This window comes from Procambarus clarkii, chromosome 65 (assembly GCF_040958095.1).
Source record: "Procambarus clarkii isolate CNS0578487 chromosome 65, FALCON_Pclarkii_2.0, whole genome shotgun sequence".
NCBI lineage: Eukaryota > Metazoa > Arthropoda > Malacostraca > Decapoda > Cambaridae > Procambarus > Procambarus clarkii.
In genome coordinates this window covers 19,592,259-19,609,957 of record NC_091214.1, presented here as the reverse complement: position 1 = coordinate 19,609,957, position 17,699 = coordinate 19,592,259, and the positions used below count along the sequence as shown (strand labels likewise).

Here is a 17,699-nt window from a genome sequence, read left to right as displayed (position 1 = left end):
GTAGCACCATAAATGGTTGTATTTAATGAAACAAGTAATTCAGTTCTCACCAGATGTTGACGGCGCCAGGTTGTCGCTCCTTGTCATTTCAAAACTCACACCTTCAGTAGTGTTAATGTTCACATGTGTGGTGAGGTCAGGTCAGGTCAGGTGACCTCGCCTTCTGATAAACTGATAAATGCATGTGCTTGTCTGTGACTTTTCCACCAAGCAAGCCATTGTTTAGGTGTGGTAGGAAGGTATCTTGATTCTTATCTTGAGATGATTTCGGGGCTTTAGTGTCCCCACGGCCCGGTCCTCGACCAGGCCTCCACCCCCAGGAAGCAGCCCGTGACAGCTGACTAACACACAGGTAGCCTGAGGCTGTCTCCTGTTCGGCGGAGCTTAGCTCCTGGGTCGCTCTTAAACATTCGAGCTTTTGTACAGCAGAGAGAGAGAGAGAGAGAGAGAGAGAGAGAGAGAGAGAGAGAGAGAGAGAGAGAGAGAGAGAGAGAGAGAGAGAGAGAAGCCTTGGTACAGCAGAGAGGTCCCAGCAGCAGCAGCAGCAGCAGCAGCAGCAGCAGCAGCAGCAGCAGCAGCAGCAGCAGCAGCAGCAGTAGCAGCAGCAGGAGGAGGCCAGAGTCTACCCAGGCCTGTCCCAGGTCTGCAGGGGGGCCTTGACCCCCGGCCGAATCCTCCCCACCATTAACCAACTTATACTTAGCAGTTAACAATACTTATACTTAACCAACTTAGCAGTCCCCATCGCGCAGTGGTAACACACTCGCCCGGCGATTCGCGAGCGCTTTGACCTGGGTTCGTATCCTGGCCGGGGAGGATTGACTGGGCACCAATCCTTAACTGTAGCCTCTGTTCACCCAGCAGTGAATGGGTACCTGGATGTTAAACGACTTGGCGGGTCGTATTCCGGGGAAAATTAGTATTAAGGTCCTGTCCGAAACGATGTGTGTAGTACCACCATTGTGATGGGATCCCTGGATTTGAAAGTTCTGGTAATCCATCCTATCATTCTCCTGCCTGACACAATATTGCTTGGTTATGCTCCCTAAACGTTAGGTCGTCAGACATCATTATTCCCAGATCCTTGACATGCTGTTTTCCTACTATGGACAGATCTGATTGTGTTTTGTACCCTGTATTATGTTTAAGGTCCTCAATTTTACCGTACCGTAAGGGAGCCGGTCGGCCGAGCGGACAGCACGCTGGACTGTGATCCTGTGGTCCCGGGTTCGATACCGGGCGTCGGCGAGAAACAATGGGCAGAGTTTCTTTCACCCTATGCCCCCTGTTACCGAGCAGTAAAATAGGTACCTGGGTGTTAGTCATCTGTCACGGGCTGCTTCCTGGGGGTGGAGGCCTGGTCGAGGACCGGGCCGCGAGGACACTAAAGCCCCGAAATCATCTCAAGATAACCTCAAGAAGGAGTGTGCCGGTGACCCTGGCCTCGACGCCCGGGTCGACCTCAGCAACTATTCAACCCGGAGCTCTACTGAGGTCGCTGCGGAAGCCCAAACGCCTCAACTTGTGCCTCAGTCAGGTTTTATGAAGAGTCTGCCAAGTGTGGCGCTGATGTTGAGGAGGTGATGAGTGTTGCCCACAAGCTGCAGCAACGACTCCTTCAGATGATGAGTACAGTGACTGCTGTTGGTGTACCTGTAGAGCAAGAACCTGAACCTGTAGAGCAAGAACCTGTACCTGTAGAGCAAGAACCTGTACCTGTAGAGCAAGAACCTGAACCTGTAGAGCAAGAACCTGAACCTGTAGAGCAAGAACCTGTACCTGTAGAGCAAGAACCTGTACCTGTAGAGCAAGAACCTGAACCTGTAGAGCAAGAACCTGAACCTGTAGAGCAAGAACCTGTACCTGTAGAGCAAGAACCTGTACCTGTAGAGCAAGAACCTGTACCTGTAGAGCAAGAACCTGTACCTGTAGAGATGAGTAAGCTTCACAAGACAGATGAACTAGGTAAATGTGAGCCTATAGCCTCGTGTGCTGGCCAGATACCCTCACCCTACACGTGTGTCCGGGTGACGGGTGTGGTGTGCACCGTGCAGGTGTGGTGTCCACCGTGCAGGTGTGGTGTCCACCGTGCAGGTGTGGTGTGCATCGTGCAGGTGTGGTGTGCACCGTGCAGGTGTGGGAGCCTCGGACCAGGACCAGGCAAGGCGGCGGGCTGAATGTTTACAGCATGAGGGCGGCAGGATGAGGAGCCTGAATGAGTGATCACGCAGGCTGTGATGACCACTCTCCCTCCTCACGGTGGTGTGGCAGCGACCATTACTTTACTCCACACATTACCAGTTGCTGGAGCTGCTTCTTTGTGTTAATAGTCTGTTACAGTTACCTGCACCTGTCTGTCTTACTAACCTGCTGGTGACTGGCAGGAGAAGGCCTGGAAGCCACCTCCACCCACACCTGTAAGACGAACCATCCTCGTGTTTAGATAGTACTTATAGTAACTATGTGCTCCATGGTACGTGTAGTGACGTAATGGACAATTAGAAAGTAGAATCTGGTACTATTGCCTTTATAGGGTCCAGATAAAAGGTAAAACCAAAAAAAATATCCCCCAGGCCTAGTATAGCATCTATATGTACTATATTAGGCCTCATATAGCTTGTATTAGGCCTAGCATGGTTAGGTTAGGTCAGGTTTTATTAACAACATTAATTCATAACTTTTTCAGATTTGTCAGTGTTCAATAGTGGCCAAATTCTGGTTCCTAATTGTTCAGGTCAATATGTGAAGCACCTGGTTACTGTGAGGGCCGGCTACACCTGAGGACCTGGTTACTGTGAGGGCCGGCTACACCTGAGGACCTGGTTACTGTGAGGGCCGGCTACACCGGAGGACCTGGTTACTGTGAGGGCCGGCTACACCTGAGGACCTGGTTACTGTGAGGGCCGGCTACACCTGAGGACCTGGTTACTGTGAGGGCCGGCTACACCTGAGGACCTGGTTACTGTGAGGGCCGGCTACACCTGAGGACCTGGTTACTGTGAGGGCCGGCTACACCTGAGGACCTGGTTACTGTGAGGGCCGGCTACACCTGAGGACCTGGTTACTGTGAGGGCCGGCTACACCTGAGGACCTGGTTACTGTGAGGGCCGGCTACACCGGAGGACCAGCCGCTTTCTGGCCACAGTCCACCTTACCTTGAGGTGCTTCCGGGGCTTAGCGTCCCCGCGGCCCGGTCGTCGACCAGGCCTCCTGGTTGCCGGACTGATCAACCAGGCTGTTGGACGCGGCTGCTCGCAGCCTGACGTATGAGTCCACAAGGAACTTGTGTGTCAGAATAGTTCAGTTGTAAGGCAAGAGGTGTAGTGGAGGAGGAGGACGGAGCTGCACCTCACTCCTCCTGACTCACTCTTAGGTGTGGAGTGATAGTAACTACCCATCCCCCCCTCCTCCTTCTCCTTCTCTTCCTCTTCCCTCCTCCTTCCCCCTCCCCCCTCCCCCCCTCCCCCCTCCCCCCTCCCCCCCTCCTCCGACTGTTCTCCCAATATTGATCATGGTTTTCGTGTTGTGGAGGAAGACGTGTGGAGCAACTTGGCCCAACTTAGAACTCAAGACAAACTTAGTCGGGGTTTTGGACCCCAAACTAAAGTATGGATTAGATACTGATGTAAATAAACTTGATACTGTGTTACTGTGAAGGGTAACATGGCGCAACTTAGGACTGGAGTGTGAAGGTTAAGGGCCACCATAGTTGAACTTGAACCATTGATAATTTTAGCGAGTATGGTGAGCGAGGTGACCTTGGGACACTTTGTTCACTCACTGTTAACTGTGAACTTATTTAGTAACTGTGTTAAAGACTGGACGATGTTCCCTTTATATATCCATGGTGGCGTCTTGTCCCCTGGACGGCCCACTCCAGCTGCTGCTCTCTTAACCTGAATTCAAATTCAGATGTTTATTCAGGTAAAAGTACATACATAGGAGAGGAGTTACAAACATAATGTTGGATGTATAGATACTTAGTACATACTGTGCCTCAAGCCACTAATATGCACAGTGACTCACCCACACATGGTGTCAGCAAGGCGGACAGCCCGCCGCCTGCTTTCATACCTCTCACTGTATTTCCCACTTCTATACTTCCCTTCACCTATGCCTCTCCTTCCTCTTTACTCCAAAAAATATATAATAAGCACAGCGTTTCCCGCAAGGTGTGGGAAAAAAATATTGACTAAAACTTAATACTAATTGGGATTAAAGTATAAATTATGTTGGAAAGGGGGGGGAGGAGGACATGGCAGAAATCAGCAGTTAAACAAGTTGGTCAACAAACAATATTGTTTAAAAATAGCAAGACACGGGAGGTGACATTAATGAAGTATTTCCTAAATACTTATCAATGACACCAGTCTGAAATTTAGTGCCTCCTTTCTGTCCTCTTCTGTTAAATGTTAGGGACTAAACTCGCCTCTTTCCAGACCTCTGGGAGAGTTCCTGCTTTGAGAGTTTCATTAACAATTTTAGGTAATGGGCGAGAAAATGCTTGTGCAGTCCCCTTCATGAGCCATGGTGTGAGTCTGTCTGGCCTTGCTGGTTCGTCACCTGTAGTTCCTCCAGCTCTTTTCTTACCTCTTCTACAGTGACTACAATGTCATCCATTGTTTCTTCCTGCCTTTCATCTTGCAACCTTGGTCTCCACGCTGGTTCTAATGCAAAGACCTGAAATCTTTTGTTTGGTTCCTCACACACCTCCTTATAGTTTTCTGTGAGCATTCCTCTTTGTGTTCTCAGTCCGAGGAAATGGTCTTCCACTGTTGTTTGTCGCCTTACATGGCTAAACAACAGCTTCGGCTGCTCCTTAGCTTTAACAGCAATGTTACTCTCATATTGTCACTCACCTTCTCTACTGACTCAGGTGTATTCCTTTATGGTTCTCTTTAGTGCATCTTTATTTAGTGCATCCTTCTCCTCCTAGTCGGGGGAGACATCTCCCGTCACGCAGGGTGCAGTCGCACCTCCACAGATCACCAGTATCAGCTCTTGATACTGGTAATGGCTCAAAAGGGCCACCACGTACGGGCTATTCATGCCCGTGCCACCTCTTGGGTGGCTTAATCTTCATCAATCAATCTTCTCCTTCTATTCCTCATAATTCTCATCTACCACCTCCTCTTCCATCAGCACCACCACCTCCTCCACCTCCTCTTCCTACACCTATGTCATATTCTCCTCCTGCTCCTGCTCCTCCTAAGTGCTGCTTCTCGTCCTCCTCAAGGAATGAGGTCTCCTCACGCCCGCACCTGCTAGCGTTGCCGAACCTGTTGCCTTACAATTTACATATCCTGACTTTCAAATTCATTGTCGAAATGTGTGGACGGTGGAGAAAGGTTGACCACCAGGAGAGGACTGACCACGTGACAAAACGTCTCCAGGAATTTAGAAAAGGAAAGTCGGGCCTAACAAACTTCTTGAGGTTATCTTAAGATGATTTCGGGGCTTAAGTGTCCCCGCGGCCCGGTCTTCGACCAGCCCTCCACCCCCAGGAAGCAGCCCGTGACAGCTGACTAACACCCAGGTACCTATTTTACTGCTAGGTAACAGGGGCATAGGGTGAAAGAAACTCTGCCCATTGTTTCTCGCCGGCGCCCGGGATCGAACCTGGGACCACAGGATCACAAGTCCAGCATGCTGTCCGCTCGGCCGACCGGCTCCACTGATAAGATATAGAACCCTGATAAGATATAGAACTTGATAAGAGTTTTTGAACAGTTCCTAAAATAAGACAAGAACACGATGGCTGGGTAGGCTCCATTTTTCTACATTGTCAAAAAGCCCTTGACACAGTGGCCAGTGAGAGAGTGGTGTAGAAGGTGGCTAAGAAGGGTGGGAAGACACTGACCTGGGTTAAGGTGTACTTGAAGGACAGACAGCAGAGAGTCACAGTCAGAGAGAAGTTTTCAGGCTGGAGGACTGTAACAAGTAGGGGTCCCACAAGGCTGTGTCTTGGGACCACTCATGTTCCATATTTATGTGAACGACGTGCCTGAAGGAGTGACGGCAGACATGTCAATGTTTACTGATGGTACAAAGGTGATGAGGAACGTGAAGAGTGAGACTCCACCAAGTTACCAGAGGACCTTGACAAGCTCCAGCAGGACTCTAAGTTACCAGAGGACCTTGACAAGCTCCAGCAGTGGTCAAACAAACTGTTGCTGGAAGTCAATCCCAACAAGAAATAAAGACAGGAAAGGAAGAGAGGAGACCAGAAGGAGACCACACCATAAGGGGGAAGCAACTACAGGAAACAGACAAAGAGAAACATTAGGGAGTGGACATATTTCCAGACTCACACCAGAGGTGCACGTAAACACGATAACGCTGGCAAATATAAAAACATTATTTAGAAGCCTAACTCAAGACTCCTAGGCAACCTACACAACATGTGTTAGACCAATACTGGAATATGCAGCGCCGGCATGGAATCAGCACCTTGTGAAACAAAGCCAAAATTGAAAAAGTAGAGAGGTTTTGCAACAAGATTAGTGCTAGAGCTAAGAGGGGCAAAGCTTCCAACATAGACTAATGGAACTAAATCTCAGAACCTTGCACGACACAATGAACAGATAGGATATGATCACAACATACAAGATACTGAGGAGAATGAAGTAGGCGGACAAGGACAGCCTCTCCAGATTGCGAGAAGGTAGGACAAGAGGACACAGGTGGAAGCTGGAAACACAGATGAGTAGAAGGCACGTAAGGCAATGCTCGTACCGTGTACGGCCGGTCAACACGTGCTGTACTCACCCAAGAAGGTGTGGAAGCCACCTCCAGCCACAGCACTTCCAGACTCGACAAGGAATTTGAAAGTCAAAATAGTTATACTGTAAGGCAAGAGGTACAAGACGTGACATAAAGAGGTGAACCTCACTCCCCCTAAGACAGTGTTAGGTAAGTAGGTTGTGGAGGAGGAGGAACAAGAGAGAGTACAAAGGGAGGCAGTATGTGCATGACAAAATGATTTCATGATAGTTGGTGATGTTGGGAGCCCCGGCGCCAACCCCGGCGCCAACCCCGGCGCCAACCCCGGCGCCAACCCCGGCGCCAACCCCGGCGCCAACCCCGGCGCCAACCCCGGCGCCAGTTACTGCATGATGTGTTGATGTTACCTGGTTGATTACCTGGTTGATGGGGTTCTGGGAGTTCTTCTACTCCCCAAGCCCGGCCCGAGGCCAGGCTCGACTTGTGAGAGTTTGGTCCACCAGGCTGTTGCTTGGAGCGGCCCGCAGGCCCACATACCCACCACAGCCCGGTTGGTCCGGCACTCCTTGGAGGAATAAATCCAGTTTCCTCTTGAAGATGTCCACGGTTGTTCCGGCAATATTTCTTATGCTTGCTGGGAGGACGTTGAACAACCGCGGACCTCTGATGTTTATACAGTGTTCATGTACTGGATGTACTGGACCTGACACCTGCTTGTCGCCACCTCTCACGCCGTCAACCTTCCAGCACTTGATACATATCTCCGGCGCCATTTGCAACACATAACGGACTACTTCAGACAACGGACTCTAAGGGTAGTCCTCAATGGAACAGAATTATAGAGGCACTAATGTGTTATGACTGTACCTAAGGGTAGGGTGCTCGGCCCCCTTATTGTGGTGGTGGTGTCTCCACCTGTCTGAGACGCTGGAGTACACGCTCACTACTCTAGTGGCATGCTGTCTCTCACTCTACACGCTCACTACTCTAGTGGCATGCTGTCTCTCACTCTACACGGTCACTACTCTATAGTGGCATGCTGTCTCTCACTCTACACGGTCACTACTCTATAGTGGCATGCTGCCTGTCACTCTACACGGTCACTACTCTATAGTGGCATGCTGTCTGTCACTCTAGACGGTCACTACTCTACAGCAGCATGCTGCCTGTCACTCTAGACGCTCACTATAGCAGTATGCTGTCTGTCACTCTCAAGACTTGACTCTGCCAGGGCTCCGTCATTCCCAGACTGGCTGACATTTTAAACGTGTTTGCCTGACGTAGACATGGGTTTGCCTGACGTAGACATGGGTTTGCCTGACGTAGACATGTGTTTGCCTGACGTAGACATGTGTTTGCCTGACGTAGACATGTGTTTGCCTGACGTAGACATGTGTTTGCCTGACGTAGACATGGGTTTGCCTGACGTAGACATGGGTTTGCCTGACGTAGACATGTGTTTGCCTGACGTAGACATGTGTTTGCCTGACGTAGACATGGGTTTGCCTGACGTAGACATGTGTTTGCCTGACGTAGACATGGGTTTGCCTGACGTAGACATGTGTTTGCCTGACGTAGACATGTGTTTGCCTGACGTAGACATGTGTTTGCCTGACGTAGACATGTGTTTGCCTGACGTAGACATGGGTTTGCCTGACGTAGGCATGTGTTTGCCTGACGTAGACATGTGTTTGCCTGACGTAGACATGGGTTTGCCTGACGTAGACATGTGTTTGCCTGACGTAGACATGGGTTTGCCTGACGTAGACATGTGTTTGCCTGACGTAGACATGGGTTTGCCTGACGTAGACATGGGTTTGCCTGACGTAGACATGGGTTTGCCTGACGTAGACATGGGTTTGCCTGACGTAGACATGGGTTTGCCTGACGTAGACATGCGTTTGCCTGACGTACCACACTTGGTTCCAGCTCCATCCCGTGATGGAGTTTATATTATTGTAAACTTAAATATTGTGAGAGAGAGAGAGAGAGAGAGAGAGAGAGAGAGAGAGAGAGAGAGAGAGAGAGAGAGAGAGAGAGAGAGAGAGAGAGAGAGAGAGAGAGAGACAGACAGACAGACGACTGGTGTTGGACAGGAGGAAGACAGCGAGGAGGAGGAAGAGGAGGAGGAGGATGCCAAGGAGGAGGGAGAGAGGGAGGGAGGGAGGGAGAGAGAGAAGGAGGGAGGAAGGGAGGGAGGGAGGGAGGGAGAGAGGGAGGGAGGGAGGGAGGAAGGCAGCGGCGAAGATCGGGCAAAGAGAGACACAGAGAAAGAGATAAAGGAGAGAGGAGAGAGAGGAGAGGATACACGAGGCAGGGGGGGGGGGGAGAAAGGGAAGGGGGAGGGGGGGCGGAGCCAAGCGTGGGAGAGGACTGAGGGAGCGAGGCTAGGCGGGTGGTGGAGGGAGAGGAATGGGAGGGAAAGAGGGAGAGGGAGTCAGTGAGGGATGGAGGGAGGGAGGGAGGGAAGGGGGAGGGGGGGGAGAGGTGACTGAGGAAGGTGAGAGAGAGAGAGAGAGAAATCTGGAGACAGTGAGGTAGTGAGAGAGGGAGCTGTTGTTGGGGGTGGGGGGGGAGGAGGGCCCCTGGGGGTGGGGGGGTCCGGGTGGGGAGGGGGCCCTGGGGTGGGGGGGAGAGGGCCCCTGGGGGTGGGGGGGAGGGGGCCCCTGGGGGTGGGGGGAGGGGGGGTTAAGAATCGAGACAACACCACCCTGAGGTACAGCACCCCAGGACGGGGACGTCAATCACCTCAGGACGAGGACGTCAGTCACCCCAGGACGGGGACGTCAATCACCCTCAGGACGAGGACGTCAATCACCTCAGGACGAGGACGTCAATCACCTCAGGACGAGGACGTCAATCACCTCAGGACGAGGACGTCAGTCACCCCAGGACGGGGACGTCAATCACCCCAGGACGGGGACGTCAATCACCCTCAGGACGGGGACGTCAATCACCCCAGGACGAGGACGTCAATCACCCCAGGACGGGGACGTCAATCACCCCAGGACGGGGACGTCAATCACCCCAGGACGGGGACGTCAATCACCCCAGGACGGGGACGTCAATCACCCCAGGACGGGGACGTCAATCACCCCAGGACGGGGACGTCAATCACCCCAGGACGGGGACGTCAATCACCTCAGGACGAGGACGTCAGTCACCTCAGGACGAGGACGTCAATCACCTCAGGACGAGGACGTCAATCACCTCAGGACGAGGACGTCAGTCACCCCAGGACGGGGACGTCAATCACCCCAGGACGGGGACGTCAATCACCCCAGGACGGGGACGTCAATCACCCCAGGACGGGGACGTCAATCACCCCCAGGACGAGGACGTCAATCACCTCAGGACGAGGACGTCAATCACCTCAGGACGAGGACGTCAGTCACCCCAGGACGGGGACGTCAATCACCTCAGGACGGGGACGTCAATCACCCCAGGACGGGGACGTCAATCACCTCAGGACGAGGACGTCAATCACCTCAGGACGAGGACGTCAATCACCTCAGGACGAGGACGTCAATCACCTCAGGACGAGGACGTCAATCACCCCAGGACGGGGACGTCAATCACCCTCAGGACGAGGACGTCAATCACCTCAGGACGAGGACGTCAATCACCTGATGCCCCTGTTACCTAGCAGTAAATAGGTACCTGGGAGTTAGACAGCTGTCACGTATATAGGTATATATACAGCACGTATATAGGTATGTATACAACATGTAGGTATATATATATACAGTATATACATATGTATATACCGTGCAGTATACAACATGAATGTATGTGTACATTATTTACAGTATATATCCGGCATGTATGCATGTATTCGCCATGACTCTGCATGTATACACCAAGATATACAGTACTGCTCGGGGATGACGGAGGAGACGCTAAGGAGGAGACGCTAAGGAGGAGACGCTAAGGAGGAGACGCTAAGGAGGAGACGCTAAGGAAGAGACGCTAAGGAAGAGACGCTAAGGAAGAGACGCTAAGGAGGAGACGCTAAGGAGGAGACGCTAAGGAGGAGACGCTAAGGAAGAGACGCTAAGGAAGAGACGCTAAGGAAGAGACGCTAAGGAAGAGACGCTAAGGAAGAGACGCTAAGGAGGAGACGCTAAGGAGGAGACGCTAAGGAAGAGACGCTAAGGAAGAGACGCTAAGGAAGAGACGCTAAGGAAGAGACGCTAAGGAAGAGACGCTAAGGAAGAGACGCTAAGGAAGAGACGCTAAGGAAGAGACGCTAAGGAAGAGACGCTAAGGAAGAGACGCTAAGGAAGAGACGCTAAGGAGGAGACGCTAAGGAGGAGACGCTAAGGAAGAGACGCTAAGGAAGAGACGCTAAGGAAGAGACGCTAAGGAAGAGACGCTAAGGAAGAGACGCTAAGGAGGAGACGCTAAGGAGGAGACGCTAAGGAAGAGACGCTAAGGAGGAGACGCTAAGGAGGAGACGCTAAGGAAGAGACGCTAAGGAGGAGACGCTAAGGAAGAGACGCTAAGGAAGAGACGCTAAGGAAGAGACGCTAAGGAAGAGACGCTAAGGAAGAGAGAACGAGAAGAGAAACTCATCAACAAAGGTGAGAAAACGGGAGACAGAAGAAGATAGAAGCAAGAGAGAGAGAGAAAGAGAGGGAGAGAAAATATTGAATGGAAGGGGAGAGGGGAGAAATATGGAGTGAGAGAGGGGAGAGGGGAAAGTGGACGATTGTAATATTGAACAGAAAGGGGAATAACACAAAAAGCGAAGATAAAAGAGATAGAGAGAGGGGAAAGGACAAGCCGGGAAAGGGGAAAGAGAGAGAGAGAGAGAGAGAGAGAGAGAGAGAGAGAGAGAGAGAGAGAGAGAGAGAGAGAGAGAGAGAGAGAGAGAGAGAGAGAGAGAGAGAGAGTGTGTGTGTGTGTGTGTGTGTGTACTCACCTATTTGTGCTTGCAGGATCGAGCATTGACTCTTGGATCCCGCCTTTCTAGCCATCGGTTGTTTACAGCAATGACTCCTGTCCCATTTCCTTATATCTAGTTTTAAAATTATGAATAGAGTTTGCTTCCACAACCTGTTCCTTAAGTGCATTCCATTTTCCCACTACTCTCACGCTAAAAGAAAACTTCCTAACATGTCTGTGACTCATCTGAGTTTCCAGTTTCCATCCATGTCCCCTCGTTCTGTTATTATTACGTGTGAACATTTAATCTATTTCCACTTTGTCAATTCCCTTGAGTATTTTATATGTCCCTATCATATCTCCTCTCACCCTTCTTTTCTCTAGCGTCGTAAGGTTCAGTTCCTTCAGGTGCTCTTCATATCCCATCCCTCGTAACTCTGGGACGAGCCTCGTCGCAAACTTTTGAACCTTTTCCAGTTTCCTTATGTGTTTCTTCAGGTGGGGGCTCCATGATGGTGCGGCATACTCTAAGACTGGTCTCACGTAGGCAGTGTAAAGCGCCCTAAGAGCCCCCTCACTTAAGTTTCTGAATGATGTTCTAACTTTTGCCAGTGTAGAGTACGCTGCTGTCGTTATCCTATTTATATGTGCCTCAGGAGTTAGATTAGGTGTTACGTCCACTCCCAGGTCTCTTTCTCAAATCGTCACAGGTAGGCGGTTCTCCTTCATTGTGTACTTTCCCTTTGGTCTCCTATCACCTGATCCCATTTCCATAACTTTACATTTGCTCGCGTTGAACTCAAGTAGCCATTTCTCTGACCATCTCTGCAACCTGTTCAGGTCCTCTTGGAGGATCCTACAATCCTCAGCTGTCACAACTCTTCTCATTAATTTTGCGTCATCCGCAAACATCAATGTGTAGGATTCTACTCCTGTAAACATGTCATTTACGTAAATTAGAAATAGAATTGGTCCCAGCACCGATCCTTGAGGTACTCCACTCGTTACTGTTCGCCAGGCCGACTTCTCGCTGCTGACCATTACTCTCTGGCTCCTTCGTGTTAGTTAGTTCCTTACCCATGCTAGGGCCTTTCCGCTTCTGCCTGCCTCTCAAGTTTGAATAGCAGTCTCATGTGCAGTACTGTATCAAAGACCTTTTGGCAGTCTAGAAATATGCAGTCTGTCCAACCTTCTTTGTCCTGCCTTATCCTTATTTTATCATAGAATTCTAAAAGTTTTTTTAGGGCATGATTTCCCTTTCCAGAACCCATGTTGATGTTTGTTTACAAACCTAATGTTCTCCAGGTGTGCAACCAGTCTAGCCTAATTATTCTTTCAAGCATTTTGCAGGGGATGCTTGTCAGTGATACGGGTCTGTAGTTGAGTGCCTCCTCCCCATCTCCTTTCTTGATAATCGGTACGACATTTGCCGTCTTCCAGCAACTGGGCAATTCTCCCGACATAAGCGACTCATTAAAGATCATTGCCAGAGGCACAGTGAGGGCCTACGCTGCCTCTTTTAGTATCCACGGTGATACTTTGTCTGGTCCAACTGCTTTAGCTGCATCTAGTGTTGTCAACTGTTTCATTACCTACTCTGCTGTCACCTCTATATCTGATAGTCTTTCGTCTAGGGTAATCTGTTCTAACAATGGGAGCTGCTCAGGCTCGGTTGTGAACACTCCATGGAAACTGGCATTCAGTGCCTCGCAGATTTCCTTGTCACTTCGTGTATATGCTCCCTCTGTCTTCCTTAGTCTTGTCACTTGGTCGTTCACCGACATCTTTCTTCTTATATGGCTGTGCAGTAATTTAGGTTGTTTTTCGCTTTGATCGTAATATCATTCTCATAATTTCTCTCCGATACTGTTCGTATGTTAATGTATTCGTTCCTAGCTCTGTTGCATCTAATTCTGTTGTCCTTTGTCTTCTGTACTTCCCCCACTCCCTCCTGCTTCTCATTTTTGCATCCTGACACTGTCTATTAAACCATGGCTTATTATATTCCCTCCTGCTTTTTCCCTTTACTCTTCGTATAAATCTCTCTTCGGCCTCCTTCCATTTCCATAAGAGTAGGTTCATCATATGTTCTACTGTTTTTCCTCTAATTTCTTTCTCCCACTGCACTTCTCCGAGGATAGTCCCTTATCCTCCTGTAGTCCCCTTTCCTGTAGTCAACTCTCCTTTCCCAGACCTCTTGGGCTGGACGGTAGAGCGACGGTCTCGCTTCATGCAGGTCGGCGTTCAATCCCCGATCGTCCAAGTGGTTGGGCACCATTCCTTCCCCTTGTCCCATCCTATATCCTTATCCTGACCCCTTCCAAATGCTATATAGTCGTAATGGCTTGGTGTTTTCTACTGATAATTCACCTGCAAAGTTAGGTGAGGGCTGGTGTCCAGCCTTCGACTGATAGTATCTATATCTACATGGACTCGTATAGATATAGATAATTAATATTTTACGGATATATCCAAGCAGATGGTGTTGATCATACTCATGAAACTGTCATTTGGCTGTAATGTTAATGACCTTGTTAATGAATATACTGCCCAGGTCGTTATGACGAGCGGTAATTACCCTTCAGGGGTAATTACCGCGTTGTTCATATTTGATATTTTGAACGTTGAAATAGTGACTTCCCTTTTGTAGTGATAATGAACAGTGACGGTTGTGTGTAGTGATAATAGTGATAATCATCTACCTTTAACTTAACAACCACCCCCCCCCCCCTAGTGAAGACTTCGAGAGCGGGTTGAGCCCTACAGTCGGCTTCCTTCTCGACCCACAATCCAGAATCTCGGGTTCGAATCCCAGGGCGGGACAGAAATGGTTGGGAACATTTCCTGTCACCTAATGGCCTGTTTAGCTAGCAGTGAGTAGGCACTGAGGAGTTACTCAGCTTCTAGTAAGGTTAGTAATTCAGCCTTGAGGGGGGGGGGCTGGATAAAAGCCCAAACGTTGCAGGCGATGAGTCACAATAACGTGGGTGAAGTATGTTGACCAGACCACACACTAGAAGGTGAAGGGACGACCACGTTTCGGTCCGTCCTGGACCATTCTCAAGTCGATTGAATGGTCCAGGACGGATCGAAACGTCGTCGTCCCTTCACCTTCTAGTGTGTGGTCTGGTCAACAAGCCCAAACGTTTCTATTAAGCCAAAACTTCATATTAACCTCACTCCTTTATTGGGTTCTTTTCCTGCCAGGTTGGTGGAGACTGAGTCAATAGTGCAGTTAAATACAGCATGTATATTATATGTATGTATGCGCGAATGTTACCTCGATTATGTATATTATACTGATCCAGACACATATACTTCCTGGAGCATGTATACTTTACTGATACATGCGCCAACACTACATGCAGTATGCCTATTATCAGACCTGTGTGTACTCACCTAGTTGTGCCTCTGGGGTAGCGCTCTAGCTCTTGGACCCGTGTACTCACCTATTTGTACTCACCTAGTTGTGCTTGCGGGAGTTGAGCTCTTTGGTCCCGCCTCTCAACCGTCAATCAACAGGTGTACCGGTTCCTGAGCCTATTTGGGCTCTATCATATCTACATTTGAAACTGTGTATGGAGTCAGCCTCCACCACATCACTGCCTAATGCATTCCATCTGTTAACTACTCTGACACTGAAAAAGTTCCTTCTAACGTCTCTGTGGCTCATGTGGGTACTCAGTTTACACCTGTGTTCCCTTGTTCGCGTCCCGCCAGTGTTGAATAGTTTATCCTTGTTTACCGTGTGTGCATGTGTGCGTGCGTGTGAATGTGTGCGTGAGTATATTCACATAGTTATGCTTGCGGGGGTTGAGCTTTAGCTCCTTGGTCCCGCCTCTCAACCATCAATCATCTGGTGTACAGATACCTGAGCCTACTGGACTGTAGTGTGTGTGTGTGTGTGTGTGTGTGTGTGTGTGTGTGTGTGTGTGTGTGTGTGTGTGTGTGTGTATGTGTGTGTGTGTGTGTGTGTGTGTGTGTGTGTGTGTGTGTGTGTGTGTGTGTGCGTGTGCGTGTGTGTGTGTGTGAGGGGTCGGGGGTCGTGGGGGGGGGAGCAGCCACCGCTGGTGTTAGCAGTGTTGTGTGACGTCACAAACCCCCGGCCACCGCCTCTCCCTCAAGTGGTAGCGGGCCCTTGAGTGTGTGCTACTCCCTCCCTCCCTCCCTCACCTCAAAACCCCTTCACTTCCCTCCAAGGCTCCCCCCTCCCCCCCCCCCCCCACCACAGAGGGCTCAGAGCGCTGGCTGGCAGGCGCTCTGTAGCCCAGAGCAGCGACTACTTGTGAGGGAGAGAGAGAGTGAGGGAGAGAGTGAGGGAGTGATGGAGAGAGAGAGAGGGAGTGAGGTTAGCGTCCCGTTTACCCGACCAACCCTCCCTACCGATGCCAGAAGCCTCCAAGCAACGGCACACGCTTATATGGACCACAAGCGCTCATCAAAATCACCTTTGCATTATCTATACCTCTTGTGGTTATCTTAGCCGCAGTTACTGTACGGTGGAGCCCCTGGCGTGACACGCCTCGCCTCTCTCACCGTGCACGGTTACCGTGCCCATTTATCCACCAGTCACTGTACCGTTAATGTGGCCTGCGAATTTGGGCCTTACGGAGACTGTGGGATACGCCCTTATAGTCCTTTAGTTCTTCTACCTAAATCGATGTTTTTCAAGAACTAAAAAAAAAGATAGACAGATATCTAGGACAGACCAAGAGGCTTGTAGGTCCCTGGTCCAGTCCTCTGGTCCAGTCCTCTGGTCCAGTCCTCTGGTCCAGTCCTCTGGTCCAGTCCTCTGGTCCAGTCCTCTGGTCCAGTCCTCTGGTCCAGTCCTCTGGTCCAGTCCTATGGTCCAGTCCTCTGGTCCACTCCTCTGGTCCAGTCCTCTGGTCCACTCCTCTGGTCCAGTCCTCTGGTCCACTCCTATGGTCTATACCTCTGGTCCACAGCCCAGATCCACATCTCTGGTCCAGTCCTCTGGTCCACTCCTCTGGTCCACACCTCTGGTCTACACCTCTGGTCTACACCTCTCGTCTACACCTCTCGTCTACACCTCTGGTCTACACCTCTGGTCCATACCTCTGGTCCACACCACTGGTCCACACCCCAGGTCCACACCCCAGGTCCACACCCCAGGTCCACACCCCAGGTCCACACCCCAGGTCCACACCCCAGGTCCACACCACAGGTCCACACCACAGGTCCACACCACAGGTCCACACCACAGGTCCACACCACAGGTCCACACCACTGGTCCACACCACAGGTCCACACCCCAGGTCCACACCCCAGGTCCACACCACAGGTCCACACCACTGGTCCACACCACTGGTCCACACCCCAGGTCCACACCAAAGGTCCACACCACAGGTCCACACCACAGGTCCACACCACAGGTCCACACCACTGGTCCACACCCCAGGTCCACACCAAAGGTCCACACCCCAGGTCCACACCAAAGGTCCACACCACAGGTCCACATCACAGGTCCACACCACTGGTCCACACCACACTTGAATGACAACTGTTGTAACACATCAAATCATCCACCACAAACCAAATGATGATTATAGAGGACTGTAGCTGGCCGTGATGAGTGAGACGAGTTACCAGCTTGAGGGAGAGGGTCTGGTGGTGGGTTACGCTTGGTGAGAGAGGGAAAGCTTGAGTATGTTCACCTGCAGCAGCTGCGGGAGCGCCGCCCCCCGTGAAGGGGGCGTCACTGTGCATGGGGTTCATGTCAGGAGTCTCAGAGTGTCCTCACTGGTCACGGGCCAGATTCACAAAGCAGTTACGCAAGTACTTACGAACCTGTATGTCTTTTCTCAATCTTTGGCGGCTTTGTTTACAATTATTAAACAGTTAATGAGCTCCGAAGCACCAGGAGGCTGTTTATAACAATAACAACAGTTGATTGGCAAGTTTTCATGCTTGTAAACTGTTTAATAAATGTAACTAAAGTCGTCAAAGATTGAGGAAAGATGGACACGTTCGTAAGTGCTTGCGAAACTGCTTCGTGAATCTGGCCCCAGACTCGCTCTGGTTCACCTTCAGTCTATGAAGCTTTTCAAGGTAAACTAAAATATTCACAA

The 17,699-nt window shown here is 50.6% G+C and overlaps 2 protein-coding genes across 2 annotated transcripts in view; one reads left to right on the top strand and one right to left on the bottom strand.

The window, feature by feature from the left end:
• MEP-1 overlaps nucleotides 1-17,699 on the bottom strand; it is a 146,455-nt gene that overhangs the window by 84,467 nt on the left and 44,289 nt on the right. The window lies entirely within an intron of this gene.
• On the top strand, nucleotides 8,010-12,176 carry LOC138355006 (vesicle-associated protein-like). Its single transcript, XM_069309714.1, has 2 exons — nucleotides 8,010-8,601; nucleotides 12,109-12,176. The coding sequence occupies exons 1-2, from the start codon at nucleotides 8,010-8,012 to the stop codon at nucleotides 12,174-12,176; spliced, it is 660 nt and encodes a 219-aa protein (XP_069165815.1).